Here is a 21,471-nt window from a genome sequence, read left to right on the forward strand (position 1 = left end):
AGTCGATAGATATCTTGCCATTCTCTTCTGGCCCGTAGTGTTTGTATGGAGAAGTCTGCTGCTAATCTTATGGGTTTTCCTTTGTAGGTGACTCTTTGTTTTTCTCTTGTAGCCTTGAGGATCCTTTCTTTATCCTTATTCCTTTCCATTCTAAGTATGACATGTCTTGGTGTCTTTAGGTCTGGGTTAATTCTGTTTGGGACCCTCTGGGCTTCTTGAATCTTTATGTCTTTGGTGTTGTCTAGACTAGAGAAATTTTCAGCTATTATGGCCTGGAGAATGCTTTCTTCCTCTCCTTCTCTTTCTTCCTCTGGTAAGCCAATAATGCGTATATTGTTTCTTTTGAAGTCATCCCATAGGACTCTGTTGTTTTTTTCAGCATCTCTTAATCTCTTTTTGAGATCTCTTACTTCTTTTTTAGTTGTCTCTAATTCATCCTCAATCTTGCTAATTCTGTCTTCAGCCTCATAGATTCTATTCTCTCTGCCCTCTACTGCTTTCTGGAGTTCATCTTTTTTGTTGCCCTGCTCTGATACTGTTTTAGCTTGTTCAGCTAGTTGCCTTCTTTGCTCAGAGATTTCAGCTTTCAGTTCTCTAATAACCATGAGATAATTAGAATTTCTTCCATATTCTCATTTGTTGTTCCTGCATTTCTGATTACAATTTTTTCAAATTCTTTACTCACTCCTGTTATTATTTCCTTAGCTAATGTTTGGATATTGAACTCGTTGTTTTGTGCTTCACCCTCTGGAGGACTTTTAGCTGGACTCTTGTCCTGGTTCGAGTCTCCAATATTTTTTCTTGTTGTTTTAACCATTTTGTATATTATGTTATGAGTTCCCTTTATCAGTAATTTTCAAATTATTGATCACTATTGCCTGGATTGACTTGTGTCTAAGTAATTTAATTAAAGGGTTTATAGTGGTGGATGTTAACAGTTTTTTCAATCCCTGAGTTGGAGCTCAGTGGTGTAAAAGCCTCTTTTTTTTCTTCCCTGTAGGCTATGGGAGCCTGAGGGCTTTTAAACTATCAATAGGCTTCTTAGCTTAATCACTGACTCTTGACCAAGAGATAAAGCAGTGTGTGGCAGAGATAATCCAGTGGTTATGCAAAGAGACTTTCACAGCCCCTCAGCTATGCCACCTGAGGTATAGGTCCTCTCCTGAGTTTCCCGGTTAGATCTCTGTCCCCTGGAGTCCCTCCCTGTTGCTGCTCCAGATTCTGAGGATAGTAGCAATGGAGACTCAGAGTTGCACTTGGTGAGTCTCTGGGGAGTCCTTTCCTCCCTTCAGCTGTCCCCTTGTTGTGGAGCAGACTGGAGGTGGTGTCTCCACTGATAAACTGTTGAACTGTTAGCAGTCACTTAATCTCTCCTTAGGCCCCTCTCTCCTCTCTGTCACCAGCCACGCGTGTTTGTACTCACGGGTGATTTACTAGGTTCCTGTGGTCATTGTAGTCCTGTCTTGTTTCGGTCCTGGTGGTCTCCTTTGGTATTCCTAGTTGATCTGGGAGAGGAGGGGAGAGGAGAGGAGAAGAGAGAAAGCGCTCTGTTGCTCGTAGCTCCGCTTCCAGTAGTCCGATTTTTATAATTTCTAATACGTTTTATATTTTGCAATTTTAGAAATGATACAAGAACATTCCGCCAAAGGGCAGCATAACTTAAATGGAAGTAAACAAAGGTGAGAGTCACAATCACAATAAAGCATGATGTACCACCTAAAGAACTACTGTGTTTTCAAAAGTGTTGTCTCTGTAATTTACTGAGATCAGGTGCCTGCATGGTTTCCCTGAATAAGTAGACTCATGGGTTCTTAATTGTGTGCTCTCTACTGACCTAACAATTGCATATGACACCTTTTAATACAGTTCATTCAGAAAATGAAAGTTATAGTCACTGCCACAAATAGATCAATTTTTTAATTAAGGAAATCAAAAATACTTCAATGATTATAGAATCGTTGGACAAGTGACTCCAATGTGATGTATGTGATGTACATGACTGAAGTTCCCTTACGTTATTTTACAGTAATAAATCTGAGGCACTGAGTACCATAATGATGTCCTACATTATCTGTCTTTTCTCCACTTTACAGGAAAATCTTTCTCACATGTAAAAGTAAATGGAAATTTTTAAAAAGGAGCAAAGATGTTAAGTATTTATAAAATAGTACACTTGGAAGCAATAAGAATATCTTCAATGTATGAATATCTATATATATATTTAAATATTTTTTATTCATTTTCTTTTTTGTTGCCCTTGTTTTTCATTGTTGTAGTTATTGTTATTGATGTTGTCGTTGTTATATAGGACAGAGAAATGGAGAGAGATGGGGAAGACAGAGGGGGGAGAGAAAGATAGATACCTGCAGACCTGCCTCACCACCTGTGAAGCACCCCCCCTGCAGGTGGGGAGCCGAGGCCTGGAACCGCGATCCTTGCAAATATCTATATTTTTATGATACTTAGATGTAGCCCTTCCAGAAAAGATCAATATTTCTAGTGGAAAATTTCAACACAGAGCTAAAACTTGCTATTAACCAATAGAAGTTCAATTAATGCATGCAAAATACCTGTAATGATACCACTATATTTGGCATAGTATATTCATATGAAAGTATTTAGGTATTATGAGTTTTATATTTGGCATAATATATTTATATGAAAGTATTTAGGTATTATGAGTTTTTAAAATTTATTTACTTATGTATTGGATAGGGACACACAGAAATCAATAGGAATGGGGAGGTAGAGAGGGGAGAGACAAAGACTCCTGCATTCCTACGTCACCACTTGCAAAGCTTTCCGCCTGCAGGTGGGGATGGGCGCTTGAACCCTCTACTTTGCTTGTTGTAGTATGTGCGCTCAGGCAGGTACACCACTGAGCAGCCCTTTTTACCATTTTTTTAACTTGATTTTTAAATTATTTTTCAATATCTGTGATTTTTTCAGTATATTTTTTTAAAACACTTAATTATCCCTTTTGTTATACTTGTTTTTTATTGTTGTTGTAGTGATTATTGTTGTTGTTATCGATGTTGTCATTGTTGGATAGGACAGAGAAATGGAAAAAGAAGGGGGAAGACAGAGAGGGGGAGAGAAAGATAGACACCTGCTGACGTATTTTACTGCCTGTGTAGCAACTCCCCTGCAGGTGGGGAGCAAGGGCCTCAAACCAGGATCCTTACAGTTTGTGCCACCTATGCTTAACCCACTTCGCTACCCACGCGACTCCCTCAGTATATGTTTTAGTCAAATCTATTTCTAATGTCTGATTTTGTAGCTTATTAAGTAAAATAATGTCCTGCATTTTGATAATCAATTACAGTGTTATTCACTGAAATGTCATTAATTACTTGTTAATTATTTTACAGTAATACAACAGTAAACATCTCTGAGGACAAAGACAGTCAGAATGCTGGAATATCTCAAGAATGTGAAGTATACAGCAAATTATTCACTTATCCTATTCATCTACAAAAACACGTAAGAATTCACAGTGGAGAGAAACCCTATGAATATAAACAATGTAATGGAACATTCAAGAGATCCAGTCATCTTTGGAAACATGAAAAAACTGACAGTGGACAGAAACCCTATGAGTGTAAACAATGTAGTAAAACATTCAGTCAAGCTGGTCATTTTCATATACATGGACGAACTCACAGTGGAGAGAAACCCTATGAATGTAAACAGTGTAGTAAAGCATTCAGTTGTTCCAGTCATCTTCAGAGACATGAAAGAATTCACAGTGGAGAGAAACCCTATGAGTGTAAACAATGTAGTAAAACATTCAGTCAAGCTGGTCATTTTCATATATATGAACGAACTCAAAGTGGAGAGAAACCCTATGAATGTAAACAATGTAGTAAAACATTCAGTTGTTCCAGTCATCTTCAGAGACATGAAAGAATTCACAGTGGAGAGAAACCCTATGAATGTAAACAAGGTAGTAAAACATTCAGTTGTTCCAGTCATCTTCAGAGACAGGAAAGAATTCACAGTGGAGAGAAACCCTATAAATGTAAACAATGTAGGAAAACATTCAGTTCTTTCAGTCGTCTTCGGTTACATGAAAGAATTCACAGTGGAGAGAAACCCTATGAATGTAAACAGTGTAGTAAAACATTCAGTGATTCCAGTACTCTTCGGAAACATGAAAGAATTCATAGTGGAGAGAAACCTTATGAGTGTAAACAATGTGGTAAAACATTCAGTTCTTCCAGTAGTCTTCGGTTACATGAAAGAATTCACAGTGGAGAGAAACTCTATGAGTGTAAATTGTGTAGTAAAACATTCAGGCAATCCAGTACTCTTCGAGTACATGAAAGAATTCACAGTGGAGAGAAACCCTATGAATGTAAATTGTGTAGTAAAACATTCAGGCAATCCAGTACTCTTCGGGCACATGAAAGAATTCACAGTGGAGAGAAACCCTATGAATGTAAGCAGTGTAGTAAAGCATTCAGTTGTTCCAGTACTCTTCGGGCACATGAAAGAATTCACAGTGGAGAGAAACCCTATGAATGTAAACAATGTAGTAAAACATTCGGGCATTCCAGTCATCTTCAGAGACATGAAAGAATTCACAGTGGAGAGAAACCCTATGAATGTAAACAATGTAGTAAAACATTCGGGCGTTCCAGTCATCTTCAGAGACATGAAAGAATTCACAGGGGAGAGAAATTCTATGAATGTAAACAATGAAGTAAAACATTGAGCCACCCATGGAGATCACCACCTCCAACCGTCTCCCACTCCCTGGTATTCACACTTTTCTTGTGTGTGGTTTTATTTCATGCAGAGAATGTTGACCTACATATCCAGTGATATAGCAGACATGAGAATATGCAACTCTGAGGGCAGTTTCTGCCTCTTTCTTTCAGAAATATTTTATTGATTTATTATTGGATAGAGACAGAAATTGAGAGGGAGGGGGAGATAGACAGAGAGACACCTGAGTCCTGTTTCACTATTCGTGAAGTTTTTCCCCACAGGTAGGGGCCAGGGCCTTGAACCCAGGTCTTTATGTACTGTAATGTATGTGCTAAACCAGGTGTGCCTCCACCTGGCCCCCAGAACTGAGACTTTTTGCCAGTAGCCAGATCCAGGTGAGAAAACTCTCAGGAATGTGGCCTCTTGCTCTGGTCAAGTCTCTAGATGACACATGCCCACCATCTTTTTTAATTTTTAAATTTCTTTATTGGGGAATTAATGTTTTACATTCAATAGTAAATACAGTAATTAGTACATGCATAACCCACCCACCTCAGAGACTTTTACTTTGTTGCAATACGCCAATTCCAGTTAAAGTTCTTGTGTTTTTTCTTCTGATCTTGTTTTTCAACTTCTGCCTGAGAGTGAGATCATCCCATATTCATCCTTCAGCTTCTGACTTATTTCACATAACATGAATTTTTCAAGGTCCATCCAAGATCGGCTGAAAACGGTGAAGTCACCATTTTTGACAGCTGAGTAGTATTCCATTGTGTATATATACCACAACTTTCTCAGCCACTCATCTGTTGTTGGACACCTGGGTTGCTTCCAGGTTTTGGCTATTACAAATTGTGCTGCCAAGAACATATGTGTACACAGATCTTTTTGGATGGATGTGTTGGGTTCCTTAGGTATATCCCCAGGAGAGGAATTGGAGTGTCATAGGGTAGGTCCATTTTTAGCCTTGTGAGAGTTTTCCAGACTGTTCTCCACAAAGGTTGGACCAATTGACATTCCCACCAGCAGTGCAGGTGTCTCTGCCTCCCTGTCTCCCTTTTCGCTCTTGATTTCTGGCTGTCAATAAATAAATGAAGATAAATTAAGTCTCATGCCTGTAACATGTGCTCTCAGCCAGATGTGCCTTTACCCTGACCCGACTATCAATTTCTCTTTCTCAACCGTAAATAAATACAAATCAAATCAATAAAATAGCAAACAGCTTAGATTGTTCTCACTAAGTCATCATTGGGGCAGAGCAGCTCACTAATTCATTATCTAGAGCTTCCTGCTCCTTAAAAACCACAAGACGCCGACCCTGAACTACCAGGCTAGAGAGGCAGCACTGGGCTCCAGGACAGAGGAATCTGTGTTTCCAGGAGCATCAGCTTAGGCCAGCCGCACGGGCTGCTGGGACTTGTGGTTCACACGGCTCTTCTCCCGAGGCTGATGGCAAGGGGGCGGATACAGCTCCCATCAGGCCAAGTGGCGCCAGTGAGGTCCTGCACACGCACAGCTGGGTGGCAGGTTCGAGTTGCTGTAGCTGCGAATGATTCCTCTCCTGGGGATATAACCCAAGGACACCATAATACCCAACCAGAAAGATACGTATACACCTATGTTCATAGCAGCACAATTTGTATTAGTTAAAACCTGGAAGCAACCCAGGTGCTCAACAACAGATGAGTGGCTGAGAAAGCTGTGGTATATATACACAATGGAATACTATGCAGCTATTAAGAATAGTGAACACACCTTCTCTGACTCATCTTGGATGGAGCTGGAAGGAATTTTCTCTCTTTTTTAAAGTAGATTTTTAAAATATTTGTGTATTTATTTAATAAAGGATTGAGAAATTGATGGAGCAGAGGAGATAGCAAGGGAGACACAGAGAGAAACCTGCAGGCCTGCTTCACATTTCATGAAGCTTTCCTCAAGTATATGGGGACAGGAAGCTTGAACTGGGTATTTGCACATTTTAAAATGAACACTTAACCAAGTGTCTCACCACTTGACCCCCTAGCCTTCTTTTTCTCTCTACCCAGCATTGTATACAGGATGAACTATTCTTATGTTGCTTAGTGACATAGAACTGTTGAAAATGTTTTAATTTTTGCAGATAAAAGTAATGGTATTAATCCGGTGTTCCCACTGAGAAAGACGTCTTTCTTGGGATATCAGAGACCTAACAAAATTCTGCTTAGTTTCTTTTTTTTTTTTTCTTTATTGAGGAATTAATGTTTTACATTCAACAGTAAATACAATAGTTTGTACATGCATACCATTCCTCAGTTTCCCATTTAACAATACAACCCCCACTATTTCATTTATCATCCTTCATGGATCTGTATTCTCCCCACCCACCCACCCCAGAGTCTTTTACTTTGGTGCAATACGCCAATTCCATTTCAGGTTCTACTTGTGTTTTCTTTTCTGATCTTGTTTTTCAACTTCTGCCTGAGAGTGAGATCATCCCATATTCATCCTTCAGCTTCTGACTTATTTCACTCAACATGAATTTTTCAAGGTCCATCCAAGATTGGCTGAAAACGGTGAAGTCACCATTTTTGACAGCTGAGTAGTATTCCATTGTGTATATATACCACAACTTGCTCGGCCACTCATCTGTTGTTGGACACCTGGGTTGCTTCCAGGTTTTGGCTATTACAAATTGTGCTGCCAAGAACATATGTGTACACAGATCTTTTTGGATGGATGTGTTGGGTTCCTTAGGATATATCCCCAGGAGAGAAATTGCAGGGTCATATGGTAGGTCCATTTCTAGCCTTGTGAGAGTTCTCCAGACTGTTCTCCACAGAGGCTGGACCAATTGACATTCCCCCCAGCAGTGCAGGAGGGTTCCTTTGACCCCACACCCTCTCCAGCATTTGTTGCTGTTACCTTTTCTGATGTATGACATTCTCACAGGAGTGAAGTGATATCTCATTGTTGTCTTGATTTGCATTTCTCTGACAATCAGAGACTTGGAGCATTTTTTCATGTGTTTCTCGGCCTTTTGGATCTCTTCTGTGGTGAATATTCTATCCAAGTCCTCCCCCCATTTTTGGATGGGGTTATTTGTTGTCTTGTTGTTGAGTCTGGCAAGCTCTTTATATATGTTGGTTATTAAACTCTTGTCTGATGTATGGCATGTAAAGATCTTCTCCCATTCTTTGAGGGGTCTCTTGCTTTGGGTAGTGGTTTCTTTTGCTGTGAAGAAGCTTTTTAATTTGATGTAGTCCCATAGGTTTATATTTGCCTTAGTCTTCTTTGTAATTGGATTCGTTTCATTGAAAATGTCTTTAAAATTTATTCGGAAAAGAGTTCTGCCAATATTTTACTCTAAGTATTTGATAGTTTGTGGTCTAACATCCAAGTCCTTGATCCACTTGGAATTTACTTTTGTATTTGGTGAAATACAGTGATTCAGTTTCATTCTTCTGCATGTTTCAACCCATTGTTTCCAACACCATTTGTTGAAGAGTCTCTGCTTTTCCCATGTAATAGTCTGGGCCCCTTTGTCAAAGATTAGATGTCCATAGGTGTGGGGCCTCATTTCTGGGATCTCAATTCTATTCCACTGGTCAGTGTGTCTGTTCATGTTCCAGTACCAAGCAGTTTTGATGACAATGGCCCTATAATACAGTTTGAGATCTGGGAGTGTGATGCCTCCAGTTCTGTTCTTTTTTCTCAATATTGTTTTGGCAATTCTAGGTCTTTTCTGGTTCCAGATAAACATTTGTAGCATTTGTTCTATTCTCTTAAAAATTGTGCTTGGGATCTTGATGGGGATAGCATTAAATTTGTAGATGGCTCTGGGTAATATATTCATTTTGATGATGTTAATTCTTCCAACCCATGAACATGGAATATCTTTCCACTTCTTTGTGTCTTTTTCAATTTCTTTGAGTAGTGACTCATAATTTTCAGTATACAAGTCTTTCAGTTCTTTGGTTAGATTTACTCCTAGATATTTTATTGTTTTTGTTGCTATAGTAAAAGGAATCGATTTCTGCATTTCAATTTCTTCTAACTTAGTGTTTGCATAGAGGAATGCCACCAACTTTAGAATGTTAATTTTGTAACCTGACACCTTACTGTATTGCCTGATGATTTCCAAAAGCTTCTTGCTGGATTCCTGAGGTTTTTCCATGTATACTATCATGTCATCTGCAAATAAGGAGAGTTTGACTTCTTCTCTTCCAATTTGTATCCCTTTAATTCCTTGTTCCTGCCTGATTGCTATGGCAAGAACTTCCAACATTATGTTGAATAGTAATGATGATAGTGGGCAGCCCTGTCTAGTACCTGATCTGAGTGGAAATGCTTCCAGTTTTTCACCATTGAGTATGATGTTGGCTGTAGGTTTGCTGTATATAGACTCCACTATCTTCAGGCATTTTCCGTCTATTCCCATTTTTTGTAGTGTTTTGATCATAAAGGGATGTTGTATTTTGTCAAAGGCTTTCTCTGCATCTATTGATATGACCATGTGGTTTTTGGTCTTGCTTTTGTTCATGTGGTGGATCACATTGATTGATTTACGTATATTAAACCAACCTTGCATGCCTGGGATAAACCCCACTTGGTCATGATGAACAATCTTTTTGATATACTGCTGTATCCGGTTGGCTAGAATTTTGTTCAGTATTTTAGCATCTATGTTCATCAGAGATATTGGTCTATAGTTTTCTTTTTTGGTTGTGTCCCTGTCTGCTTTTGGTATCAGGGTGATATTGGCTTCATAGAAGCTGGCAGGGAGTATTCCAGTGTCTTCAATCTTCTGGAAGACTTTTAAAAGTAGAGGTATTAGTTCTTCTTTGAAGGTTTTGTAGAATTCATTTGTAAAACCATCTGGTTCAGGACTTTTATTTTTCGGGAGATTTTTGATCACTGTTTCAATTTCATTAGTTGTGATGGGCCTGTTCATGTTATCCACTTCCTCTTTACTTAGTTTTGGAAGTTGGTAGGTATCTAGGAACTTGTCCATTTCTTCCAGGTTCTCTAGCTTGGTGGCATATAGTTGTTCATAGAAGCCTAACATGATATGTTGAATTTCTGCGGTGTCTGTTGTGATATCTCCTCTTTCATTTACTATCCGATTTATTTGGGTCTTCTCCCTTCTTTGTTTAGTGAGTCTGGTTAAAGGTTTGTCGATTTTGTTTACTGTTGTTAAAAATTTCGGCGGCTCTAGCTGGGTGGGCTAGCTTCATGGGCGGGTAACAGAGACCGGAGACAACGGCTGGGCAGGGAAGCTGTATTTCTTTATTCAGGAACAACGATTCATAAACTAAAACAAACTAATCACCAAACAGAACTCTGCTGTCTCCTTGCAGCGACGCAAGAACTCTCTCTTACTGCAACTCTGGAACCCTCTCTTACTCTCCTACTCTGAAGCTCTGAAACCCCCTAACTCTGTAACTCTGGAACTCTGGCGGGGTTCCTAGGGGCGGGGCCAAGCGGGCCCGCGAAACTAACTGGACTGATCCAATTCTCTTGGCGGGGGAGAACTATCCAATGTATAGCATACAACAGTTTACTCTTTTGAAGAACCAGCATTTACTTTCATTGATCTTTTGTATGGTTTTCCTATTCTCAATGTTATTTATTTCTGCCCTAACTTTAGTGATTTCTGTCCTTCTGGTTGCTTTAGGGTTCCTTTGTTGTTCTTCTTCTTGGTCTTTAAGGTGTGCAATCAGGCTGTTTATTTGTGCTTTTTCTAAAGTGTGCTTGTATAGCTATGAACTTCCCTCTTAGGACTGCTTTAGCTGTGTCCCAAATATTTTGATAGCTTGTGTTTTCATTTTCATTGAACTCTCGAAACATTTTGATTTCTTCCTTGATATCCTCTTTGACCCAGAAGTTGTTAAGAAGTATACTGTTGAGCTTCCACATTTTTGTACTGTTACTAAACTTTTGTTGATTGTTGAGTGTTAGTTTAATTCCAATGTGGTCTGAGAAGATGCTTGGGATGATTTCTATGCTCTTGAATTGGCTGATGCTGTCTTTGTGGCGTAATATATGTTCTATCCTTGAGAATGACCCATGTGGATTTGAGTAAAATGTGTATTCCAGTTTCTTGGGATGAATGACTCTGAAAATGTTCAATAGTTCTAGTTTATCTATCTGTTCATTTAGCTCCCTTATGTCTTTACTGATTTTCTTCCTGGATGATCTGTCAAGTTGAGAGAGTGGGGTGTTGAAGTCCTCTACTATGATTGTGTTACTGTTAATATATTGCTGTAGCTCTTTCAGTAGAAGTTTGATGTATTTAGATGGCTTCTCATTGGGTGCATAGATGTTAGTAATTGTTAAGTCCTCTTGATTGACTGATCCTCTGAGCATTAAGTAGTGTCCATTCCTATCTTTTTTAATCTTATCTATTTTAAAGTCTATCATGTCAGATATGAGAATAGCTGTTCCTGCCCTTTTTTGTGGGCCATTGGCTTGTGTGATAGTTTTCCATCCTTTCACTTTAAGTCTCTGTTAGTCTTGTTGAGTTAGGTGAGTTTCCTGTAGAAAGCATATTGTTGGGTTGTGTTTTCTGATCCATCTTCCTACTCTGTGTCTTTTAATAGGTGAATTCGGGCCATTGACATTTATTGATATCAAAGATTCAAGATATTTTAACGCCATTCTTATAGAGTTTTAGGGTGTTTTGATATATGCCCTATTTGGAGTGGTCTGATTGTTTATTGGAGACCTTTCAGAACTTCTTTCAGGGCAGGCTTGGTGATGGTTGCTTCCTTCAACTGTTGCTTGTCTGAGAAGGTTTTGATGCCTCCATCTAGTCTGAATGACAGTCTAGCAGGATATAGTATTCTTGGCTGAAAGCCTTTCTCATTGAGCACTCGATAGATATCTTGCCGTTCTCTTCTGGTCTGTAGTGTTTGTATGGAGAAGTCTGCTGCTAATCTTATGGATTTTCCTTTGTAGGTGACTGTTTTTCTCTTGCAGCCTTTCTTTATCCTTATTCCTTTCCATTCTAAGTATGATATGTCTTGGTGTCTTTAGGTCTGGGTTAATTCTGTTTGGGACCCTCTGGGATTCTTGAATCTTTATGTCTTTGATGTTGTCTAGACTAGAGAAGTTTTCAGCTACTATGGCTTAGAAAATGCTTTCTTCCTCTCCTCTTTCTTCCTCTGGTATGCCAATAATGCGTATATTGTTTCTTTTGAAGTCATCCCATAGGACTCTGTTGTTGTTTTCAGCATCTCTTAATCTCTTTTTGAGATCTCTTACTTCTTTTTCAGTTGTCTCTAATTCATCCTCAATCTTGCTAATTCTGTCTTCAGCCTCATTTATTCTAGTCTCTCTGCCCTCTGCTGTTTTCTGGAGTTCATCTATTTTGTTGCCCTGCTCTGATACTGTTTTAGCTTGTTCAGCTAGTTGCATCCTTAGCTCAGTGATGTCAGCTTTCAGCTCTCTAATAACCATGAGAAAATTCGTATTTTCTTCCATATTCTCATTTGTTGTTCCTGTATTTCTGATTACAATTTTTTCAAGTAATTTACTCACTCCTGTTATTATTTCCTTAGCTAATGTTTGGATGTTGAACTCGTTATTTTGTGCTTCGCCCTCTGTAGGACTTTTAGCTGGACTCTTGTCCTTGTTCGATTCTCCAATATTTCTTCTTGTTGTTTTAACCATTTTATATATTATGTTATGAGTTCCCTTTATCAGTACTTTTCAAATTATTGATCACTATTGCCTGGATTGACTTGTGTCTAAGTAAGGTAATTAAAGGGTTTACAGTGGTGGAAATTAGCAGTTGTTTCAATCCCTGAGTTGGAGCTCAGTGGTTTAAAAGCCTCTTTTTTTTTTTTTTGTAGGCTATGTGAGCCTTGGGTTTTTATAGTATCAATAGGCTTCTTAGCTTAATCACTGACTCCTGACCAAGAGATAAAGCAGGGTGTGGCAGAGATAATCCTGTGGTTATGCAAAGAGACTTTGACAGCCTCTCATCTATGCCACAGAGGTATAGGTCTTCTGAGTTTCCTGGTTAGATCTCTGTTCCCTGGTGTCCCTCCCTGTCGCTGCTCCAGATTCTGAGGGTAGTAGCAATGGAGACTCAGAGTTGCACTTGGTAAGTCTCTGGGGAGTCCTCTCCTCCCTTCAGCTGTCCTCTTGTTGTGGAGCAGACTGGAGGTGGTGTCTCAACTGAGAAACTGCTGAACTGTTAGCAGTCACTTAATCTCTCCTTAGGCTCCTCTCTCCTCTCTGTCACCAGACACTCTTGTTTGTACTCACGGGTGATTTACTGGGTTCCTGTTCTGCTTAGTTTCTATGTATGCTTTTCTTCATCTTTGTGTAAGATATTATAAAATTCAGCAAATCTACAAAAGGCTATTAAACTAGAATTACTCTTTAAAAAAAGTGAAATATTATTGTTCTAATATACAGGTATCTGACACTCAGGGACTGTGAGTGATTTTTTTTGTTTGTTTTTAATATTTTTATATTTATTTATTCCATTTTGTTGTCCTGGTTGTTTTATTGTTGTTTTTAATGTCATTGTTGTTGTATAGGACAGAGAGAAATGGAGAGAGGAGGGTAAGACAGAGAGGTGGAAAGACAGACACCTGCAGACCTGCTTCACCGCTTGTGAAGTGACTCCCCTGCAGGTGGGGAGCTGGGGATTTGAACCAGGATCCTTACGCCAGTCCTTGCGCTTCGCTTCATGTGCGCTTAACCTGCTGCACTACCGCCCAACTCCCTGTGAGTGATTTTTAATTGCCCTGTGACTAAACATCTTCTTGGTTAAAGAGATTATAAATGTCTTTCTGTACATTTACTGTGGTTGTTCATGTTACTTTACTGAGTTGTGTGAGTACATATATTGCTGATTAGTGTTTTGATGTATAGCATGTAAATATGCTTTATTTTATTTTACTGCATTTCTTCTCTTGGTGTTAGGTTTTGTGATTATACCAAATATTTTCAATGTGATGTAGTCTCAAGGGTACATTTTTCCATTAATTTTTTTATCATTGATGTTGAGCTCAGGTCTCTGAAGACATTTCCAAATCAGATATTATATACTGTACTGAGGATGACTTCTATATGTTTTTGGTTACTGTTGTAACATCCATGTGCATCTTAAGGAACATAATACCCTTTCACTGCTACAGAATTTCCACAATGGTTCCTTCCTCCTCATAGCATCTTTTTTATTTATAAATTATATTTTACTTCCTATGATAGACAGAAATGAGGAGGGTGTATATTACTGGATTACTGTTCTTCTTGGCCTCCCCTTTTTTTCTGTCACCTGGTTTATTTCTTTTTCCCCCCTTTTCTTGCCCTTGTTGTTGAAGCCTTGTTGTGGCTATTATTGTTATTGCTGATGTCATTCATGGTTGGATATGACAGAGAGAAATGGATACAGGGTGGAAGACATAGAGGGAGAGAGAAACTTAAGATTCCTGCAGACCTGCTCTGCAGATTGTAAAATGACTCCCCTGCAGCTGGGGAGCTGGGGGCTCGAACCAGGATCCCTACTCTGGTTCTTGTACTTTCCGCCACATGCACTTAACCCACTGCACTATGGCCCAACCCTAAACCAGGTTTATTTCCTGAGCTCATTGTGAGAACTTTGAATCCACTCCTGCAGAACGCCATTTTTTCTTTCCATTTTATTTGATAGGAGACACCTGCAGGCCTGTTCACTGCTCATGAAGTGTCCCCCACTCAGGAGGGAAGCAAGTCTCAAACCTAGGTCTTGTGTCATGGTTATATATGTACCCTTAGCCAGGTGCACCCTGCCTTGTACCTGTTAATAATAAAAAGCTGTGTGGCTTGAGATGTTTCATTTATTTTTTTCTTTTTTAATATTTTCTTTATTTATGAGAAAGATAGCAGGAGAGAGAAAGAACCAGAGATCACTCTGGCACATTTGATGCCGGGGATCAAACTCGGCACCTCATGATTGAGAGTCCAAAGCTTTACCACTGTGTCACCTCCGGGACATCTTTCTATTTCATTTCTAACAAACTTATCATAATCATCACATGTGTTCTTTTTTTATCCCATCTTTTATTTTTTTATCACTGTGGCTTCATTATGAATTCATTACACCCAGTGGCTATTTACTTATTTATAATTTTGAGTTTTATATAGGTAAAGAGAATTTAATAAGGAAAGTGAAGTAGAGATATATCTATCTGTGTGTGTGTGATGTGAAATTGTTATTCATATATAATAAATGAAATTAATGTTAATTTTTATGAGAAGTGAAGATAGAAGACACACCAACTTTGAGCTCTAAGTCCCCAGGGGCTATAGGTTCAATTCCAGTTACCTTCTACGTCACTCTCCCTATCAAATTCTCTTTACCTATATAAACTTTACATTATAAATAATGAAGGAAATGTCCAAAACTTCTCCACCACTTGTGAAGAGTGCCTTCCCCCGTGCATGTGAGAACTAGGATATATAGAATCGTGGTCCTTCTGTATGGTAACATGAGCATTCTATCAGTTGTACTCCCACACAACTTTAAGATTTTATCATTTACTAATTATAAAAGTATAGAGGGGAAGAGTGAGAATAGGAATATTTCTCTGTCACGTGAGATGCCAGGGATTGAACTTGGTCTTGTGAGAGGCCATTGTTATAATCAATGTACCAACTTCTAGACCATAATTAAGAGGTATTTGATTTTCAAGTCACCAAAGACATGTTTTCAGATGAGACAATCCTTCACAGGCTTCCTAAAGTCAAGACTGAATGGCTAATATGCTGTCACTCACATTTTCTCACATGAACACATTGCACATATTTTAAGGCTCAGTGACCTGTGAAGATGTAGCTGTGATATTCACTCAAGAGGAGTGGGCACTATTGAATCCTTCAGAGAAGAAATTCTACAGAGATGTGATGTGTGAAAACTTGAGGAACTTTCTTTCACTAGGTAACTCTAATAGCCTTAATTTTTCAACTAGAAGACAAATCACTTTTTGTTCACCAGTGTAGAGACAGAGATACTGTTCAGTGAACAAGGTTTGATTGTGACTGATGATGACTCTGAAAATGTCCAATAGTTCTAGTTTATCTATTTCTTCATTTAGCTCCCTTATGTCTTTACTGATTTTCTTCCTGGATGATCTGTCAAGTTGAGATAGCGGAGTGTTGAAGTCCCCTACTATGATTGTGTTACTGTTAATATATTGCTGTAGCTCTTTCAGTAGAAGTTTGATGTATTTAAATGGCTTCTCATTGGGTGCATAGATATTAATAATTGTTAAGTCCTCTTGATTGACTGATCCTCTGAGCATTAAGTAGTGTCCATTCCTATCTTTTTTAATCTTATCTATTTTAAAGTCTATCATGTCAGATATGAGAATAGCTGTTCCTGCCCTTTTTTGTGGGCCATTGGCTTGTATGATAGTTTTCCATCCTTTCACTTTAAGTCTGTGTTAGTCTTGTTGAGTTAGGTGAGTTTCCTGTAGACAACATATTGTTGGGTTTTGTTTTCTGATCCATCTTCCTACTCTGTGTCTTTTAATAGGTGAATTCAGGCCATTGACATTTATTGATATCAAAGATTGAAGATATTTTAACGCCCTTCTTGTAGAGTTTTAGAGTGTTTTGATATATGTCCTATTTGTGGTGGTCTGGTTGTTTATAGGAGACCTTTCAGAACTTCTTTCAGGGCAGGCTTGGTGATGGTTGCTTCCTTCAACTGTTGCTTGTCTGAGAAGGTTTTGATGCTTCCATCTAGTCTGAATGACAATCTAGCAGGATATAGTATTCTTGGCTGAAAGCCTTTCTCATTGAGCACTCGATAGATATCTTGCCATTCTCTTCTGGCCTGTAGTGTTTGTATGGAGAAGTCTGCTGCTAATCTTATGGGTTTTCCTGTGTAGGTGACTCTTTGTTTTTCTCTTGCATCCTTGAGGATCCTTTCTTTATCCTTATTCCTTTCCATTCTAAGTATGATATGTCTTGGTGTCTTTAGGTCTGGGTTAATTCTGTTTGGGACCCTCTGGGCTTCTTGAATCTTTATGTCTTTGGTGTTGTCTAGACTAGAGAAGTTTTCAGCTATTATGGCCTGGAGAATGCTTTCTTCCTCTCCTTCTCTTTCTTCCTCTGGTAAGCCAATAATGCGTATATTGTTTCTTTTGAAGTCATCCCATAGGACTCTGTTGTTGTTTTCAGCATCTCTTAATCTCTTTTTGAGATCTCTTACTTCTTTTTTAGTTGTCTCTAATTCATTCTCAATCTTGCTAATTCTGTCTTCAGCCTCATAGATTCTAGTCTCTCTGCCGTCTACTGCTTTCTGGAGTTCATCTATTTTGTTGCACTGCTCTGATACTGTTTTAGCTTGTTCAGCTAGTTTCCTTCTTAGCTCAGAGATTTCAGCTTTCAGTTCTCTAATAACCATGAGATTATTAGAATTTTCTTCCATATTCTCATTTGTTGTTTCTGCATTTCTGATTACAATTTTTTCAAATTCTTTACTCACTCCTGTTATTATTTCCTTAGCTAATGTTTGGATATTGAACTCGTTGTTTTGTGCTTCACCCTCTGGAGGACTTTTAGCTGGACTCTTGTCCTGGTTCGAGTCTCCAATATTTTTTCTTGTTGTTTTAACCATTTTATATATTTTGTTATGAGTTCCCTTTATCAGTAATTTTCAAATTATTGATCACTATTGCCTGGATTGACTTGTGTCTAAGTAATTTAATTAAAGGGTTTACCGTGGTGGAAGTTAACAGTTTTTTTTCAATCCCTGAGTTGGAGCTCAGTGGTGTAAAAGCCTCTTTTTTTTCTTCCCTGTAGGCTATGGGTGACTGAGGGCTTTTAAACTATGAATAGGCTTCTTAGCTTAATCACTGACTCCTGACCAAGAAATAAAGCAGGGTGTGGCAGAGATAATCCAGTGGTTATGCAAAGAGACTTTCACAGCCCCTCAGCTATGCCAAGGAGGTATAGGTCTTCTCCTGAGTTTCCTGGTTAGATCTCTGTACCCTGGTGTCCCTGTTGCTGCTCCAGATTCTGAGGGTAGTAGCAATGGAGACTCAGAGTTGCACTTGGTGAGTCTCTGGGGAGTCCTTTCCTCCCTTCAGCTGTCCCCTTGTTGAGCAGACTGGAGGTGGTGTCTCCACTGATAAACTGCTGAATGTTAGCAGTCACTTAATCTCTCCTTAGGCCCCTCTCTCCTCTCTGTCACCAGCCACTCATGTTTGTACTCACGGGTGATTTACTAGGTTCCTGTGGTCATTGTAGTCCTGTCTTGTTTCGGTCCTGGTGGTCTCCTTTGGTATTCCTAGTTGATCCAGGAGAGGAGAGGAGAGGAGAGAAGAGGAGAGAGAGAAAGTGATCTGCTGCTCGTAGCTCCGCCTCCGGAAGTTGAATCCGTGACTGATGATGGATGAAAAGTTCAATTTGTATAATTTCTTTTTGTATTAATTAATTTTTTCTTTTTTTTTTTTTACCAGAGTACTGTTCAGCTCTGGCTTATGGTGGTGTGGCGGATTGAACCTGGGACTTTGGAGCCTCAGGCATGAGAGTCTGTTTGCATAACCATTATGCTATCTACCTTCTGCCCCGATTTTTATAATTTCTAATATGTTTTATATTTTGTAATTTTAGAAAAGATACAAGAACATTCCACCAAAGGGCAGCATAACTTACATGGAAGTAAACAAAGGTGAGAGTCACATTTACAATAAAACATGATGTACCACCTAAAAAACTACTGTGTTTTCAAAAGTGTTGTCTCTGTAATTTACTGAGATCAGGTGCCTGCATGGTTTCCCTGAATAAGTAGACTCATGGGTTCTTAATTGTGTGCTCTCTACTGACCTAACAATTGCATATGACACCTTTTATTCAGAAAATGAACGTTATAGTCACTGCCACAGATCAATTTTTTAAATAAGGAAATCAAAAATACTTCATGACTAGGTTATAGAATCGTTGGACAAGTGACTCCAATGTGATGTATGTGATGTACATGACTGAAGTTCCCTTACGTTATTTTACAGTAATAAATCTGAGGCACTGAGTACCATAATGATGTCCTACATTATCTGTCTTTTCTCCACTTTACAGGAAAATCTTTCTCACATGTAACAAGTAAATGGAAAAATTTAAATAGGGGCAAAGATGTTAAGTATTTATAAAATAGTACACTTGGAAGCAATAGGAATATCTTCAATGTATGAATATCTATATACATTTAAATATTTTTTATTTATTTTCTTTTTTTGTCCTGTTTTTCATTGTTGTAGTTATTGTTATTGATGTTGTCATTGTTAGATAGGACAGAGAGAAATGTAGAGAGAAGGGGAAGACAGTAAGGAGAAGAGATAGATACCTGCAGACCTACCTCACCACCTGTGAAGAAACCCCCCTGCGCATGGGCAGCCGGGGGCTGGAACTATGATCCTTGCAAATATCTATATTTTTATGATACTTAGAGGTAGCCCTTCCAGAAAAGATCAATATTTCTAGTGAAAAATTTCAACACCTATCCAAAACTTGCTATTAGCCAATAGAAGTTCAATTAATGCATACAAAATACCTGTAATGATACCATTATATTTGGCATAATATATTTAATGAAAGTATTTAGGTGTTATGAGTTTTATAGTTGGCATAATATATTTATATGAAAGTATTTAGGTATTATGAGTTTTTTATTTACTTATGTATTGGATAGGGACACACAGAAATCAATAGGAATGGGGAGGTAGAGAGGGGAGAGACAAAGACTCCTGCATTCCTACTTCATCACTTGCAACGCTTTCCTCCTGCAGGTGGGGACCATGGTTGAATCCTGTTCTTTGCTCATTGTAGCATGTGCGCTCAGCCAGTTACACCACTGCCCAGCTGTTTTTACCATTTTTTAACTTTACTTTTAACTTGAGATCTTATTTTTTTTCAATATCTGTTATTTTTTCATTTTTTAATATTTAATTATTATCCCTTTTGTTGTCCTTGTTTTTATTGTAGTTACTATTTTTATTGTTCTTGATTTCATTGTTGGATAGGACAGAGAGAAATGGAGAGAGAATGGGAACATGGGGAGAGAAAGATAGACACTGGCAGACCTATTTCATAGCCTGTGAAGCACCTCCCCTGCAGATGGGGAGTTGGGGGCTCAAAAGAGGATCCTTAGGCTTTGCAACACATGTGATTAACCCTCTACACTACCACTCAACTCCCTCAGTATATGTTTTAGTCAAATCTATTTCTAAAGTCTGATTTTTGTGGCTTAAGTAAAACAATGTCCTGCATTTTGATAATCAATTACAGTGTTATTCATTAAAATGTCATTAATTCTTCATTATTTTACAGTAATACAACAGTAAAATCTCTGAGGGCAAAGATAGTCATAATGCTAGACAATCTCAAGAATGTGAAGTATACAACAAATTATTCACTTATCCTATTCATCTTCAAAAACATAAAAGAATTCACAGTGGAGAGAAACCCTATGAATGTAAACTATGTAGTAAAACATTAAGTTGTTCCAGTCATCTTTGGGCACATGAAAGAACTCACAGTGGAGAGAAACCTTATGAATGTAAACAGTGTACTAAAACATTCAGTCAAGCTGGTCATTTTCTTATACATGAATGAACACACAGTGGGGAGAAACCCTATGAATGTAAACTATGTAGTAAAACATTCAGGCAATCCAAGGATCTTCAGCAACATGAAAGAATTCACAATGGAGAGAAACCCTATGAATGTAAACAGTGTAGTAAAACATTGAGTTGTTCCAGTAGTCTTCGGGCACATGAAAGAATTCACAGTGGAGAGAAACCCTATGAATGTAAACAGTGTAGTAAAAAGTTCAGTTGTTCCAGTCATCTTCGGTCACATGAAAGAATTCACAGTGGAGAGAAACCCTATGAATGTAAACAGTGTAGTAAAACATTCCGGCAATCTGGAACTCTTCAGCAACATGAAAGAATTCACAGTGGAGAGAAACCCTATGAATGTAAACAGTGTAGTAAAGCAGTTGTTCCATTCATCTTTGGTCACATGAAAGAATTCACAGTGGAAAGAAACCCTGTAAATATAAACAGTGTAGTAAAGCATTCAGTTGTTCCAGTCATCTTCAGTCACATGAAAGAATTCACGGTGATGAGAAACCCTATGAATGTAAACAATGTAATAGAACAATCAGGAGATCCAGTCATCTTTGGAAACATGAAAGAATTCACAGTGGAAGGGCAGAAGATAGATAGCATAATGGTTATGCACACAGACTCTCATGCCTGAGGCTCCAAATTCCCAGGTTCAGTCCCCCACACCGCCATATGCTAGAGCTGAGCAGTGCTCTGGTTAAAAAAAAAACAAATTCACAGAATTCACAGTGGAGAGAAACGCTATGAATGTAAAGAATGTAGTAATGCATTCATTTCATCCAGTTATCTTCAGACACATGAAAGAATTCACAGTGGAGAGAAACATTATGAATGGAAACTTTGTAGTAAAACATTCAGGCAATCCAGTAATCTTCAGACACATGAAAGAATTCACAGTGCAGAGAAACCCTATGAATATAAACAATGAGGTAAAGCACTCATGGTTTCTAGGTTTCTTCAGTTCACAGTGCAGAGAAACCCTATGAATATAAACAATGAGGTAAAGCATTTATGGTTTCTAGGTTTCTTCAGTTACATCACAGAACTCACAATGGAGAGAAAGAAACCTCATGAATGTAACCATGTAGTGTTGGATCCCCAGCTCTGGCCCTGTCACGTGGTAGAACAATTGAAGAGCCCCAGTTTCTTTGGT

General features: G+C 38.5%; 1 protein-coding gene and 1 pseudogene across 1 annotated transcript; both read left to right on the plus strand.

The window, feature by feature from the left end:
• Positions 1 to 1,623: 1,623 nt before the first annotated feature.
• On the plus strand, positions 1,624 to 5,787 carry LOC132542395 (zinc finger protein 14-like). Its single transcript, XM_060204969.1, has 2 exons — positions 1,624 to 1,679; positions 3,372 to 5,787. Exons 1-2 carry the CDS (start codon positions 1,624 to 1,626, stop codon positions 4,702 to 4,704), a joined length of 1,389 nt encoding a protein of 462 aa, XP_060060952.1. The 3' UTR covers positions 4,705 to 5,787.
• On the plus strand, positions 4,725 to 21,242 carry LOC132542396 (zinc finger protein 709-like; annotated as a pseudogene).
• Positions 21,243 to 21,471: the final 229 nt, after the last annotated feature.

This window comes from Erinaceus europaeus, chromosome 13 (genome assembly GCF_950295315.1).
Source record: "Erinaceus europaeus chromosome 13, mEriEur2.1, whole genome shotgun sequence".
Lineage (NCBI taxonomy): Eukaryota > Metazoa > Chordata > Mammalia > Eulipotyphla > Erinaceidae > Erinaceus > Erinaceus europaeus.

What these genes read in the sequence shown, in the direction of transcription:
- LOC132542395 (XM_060204969.1), top strand. Translation starts at nt 1,624, where the DNA reads ATGATACAAGAACATTCCGCCAAAGGGCAGCATAACTTAAATGGAAGT. An exon ending in TTAAATGGAAGTAAACAAAG is followed by an intron (nt 1,680 to 3,371) that starts GTGAGAGTCACA and finishes ATTATTTTACAG; the next exon opens with TAATACAACAGTAAACATCT.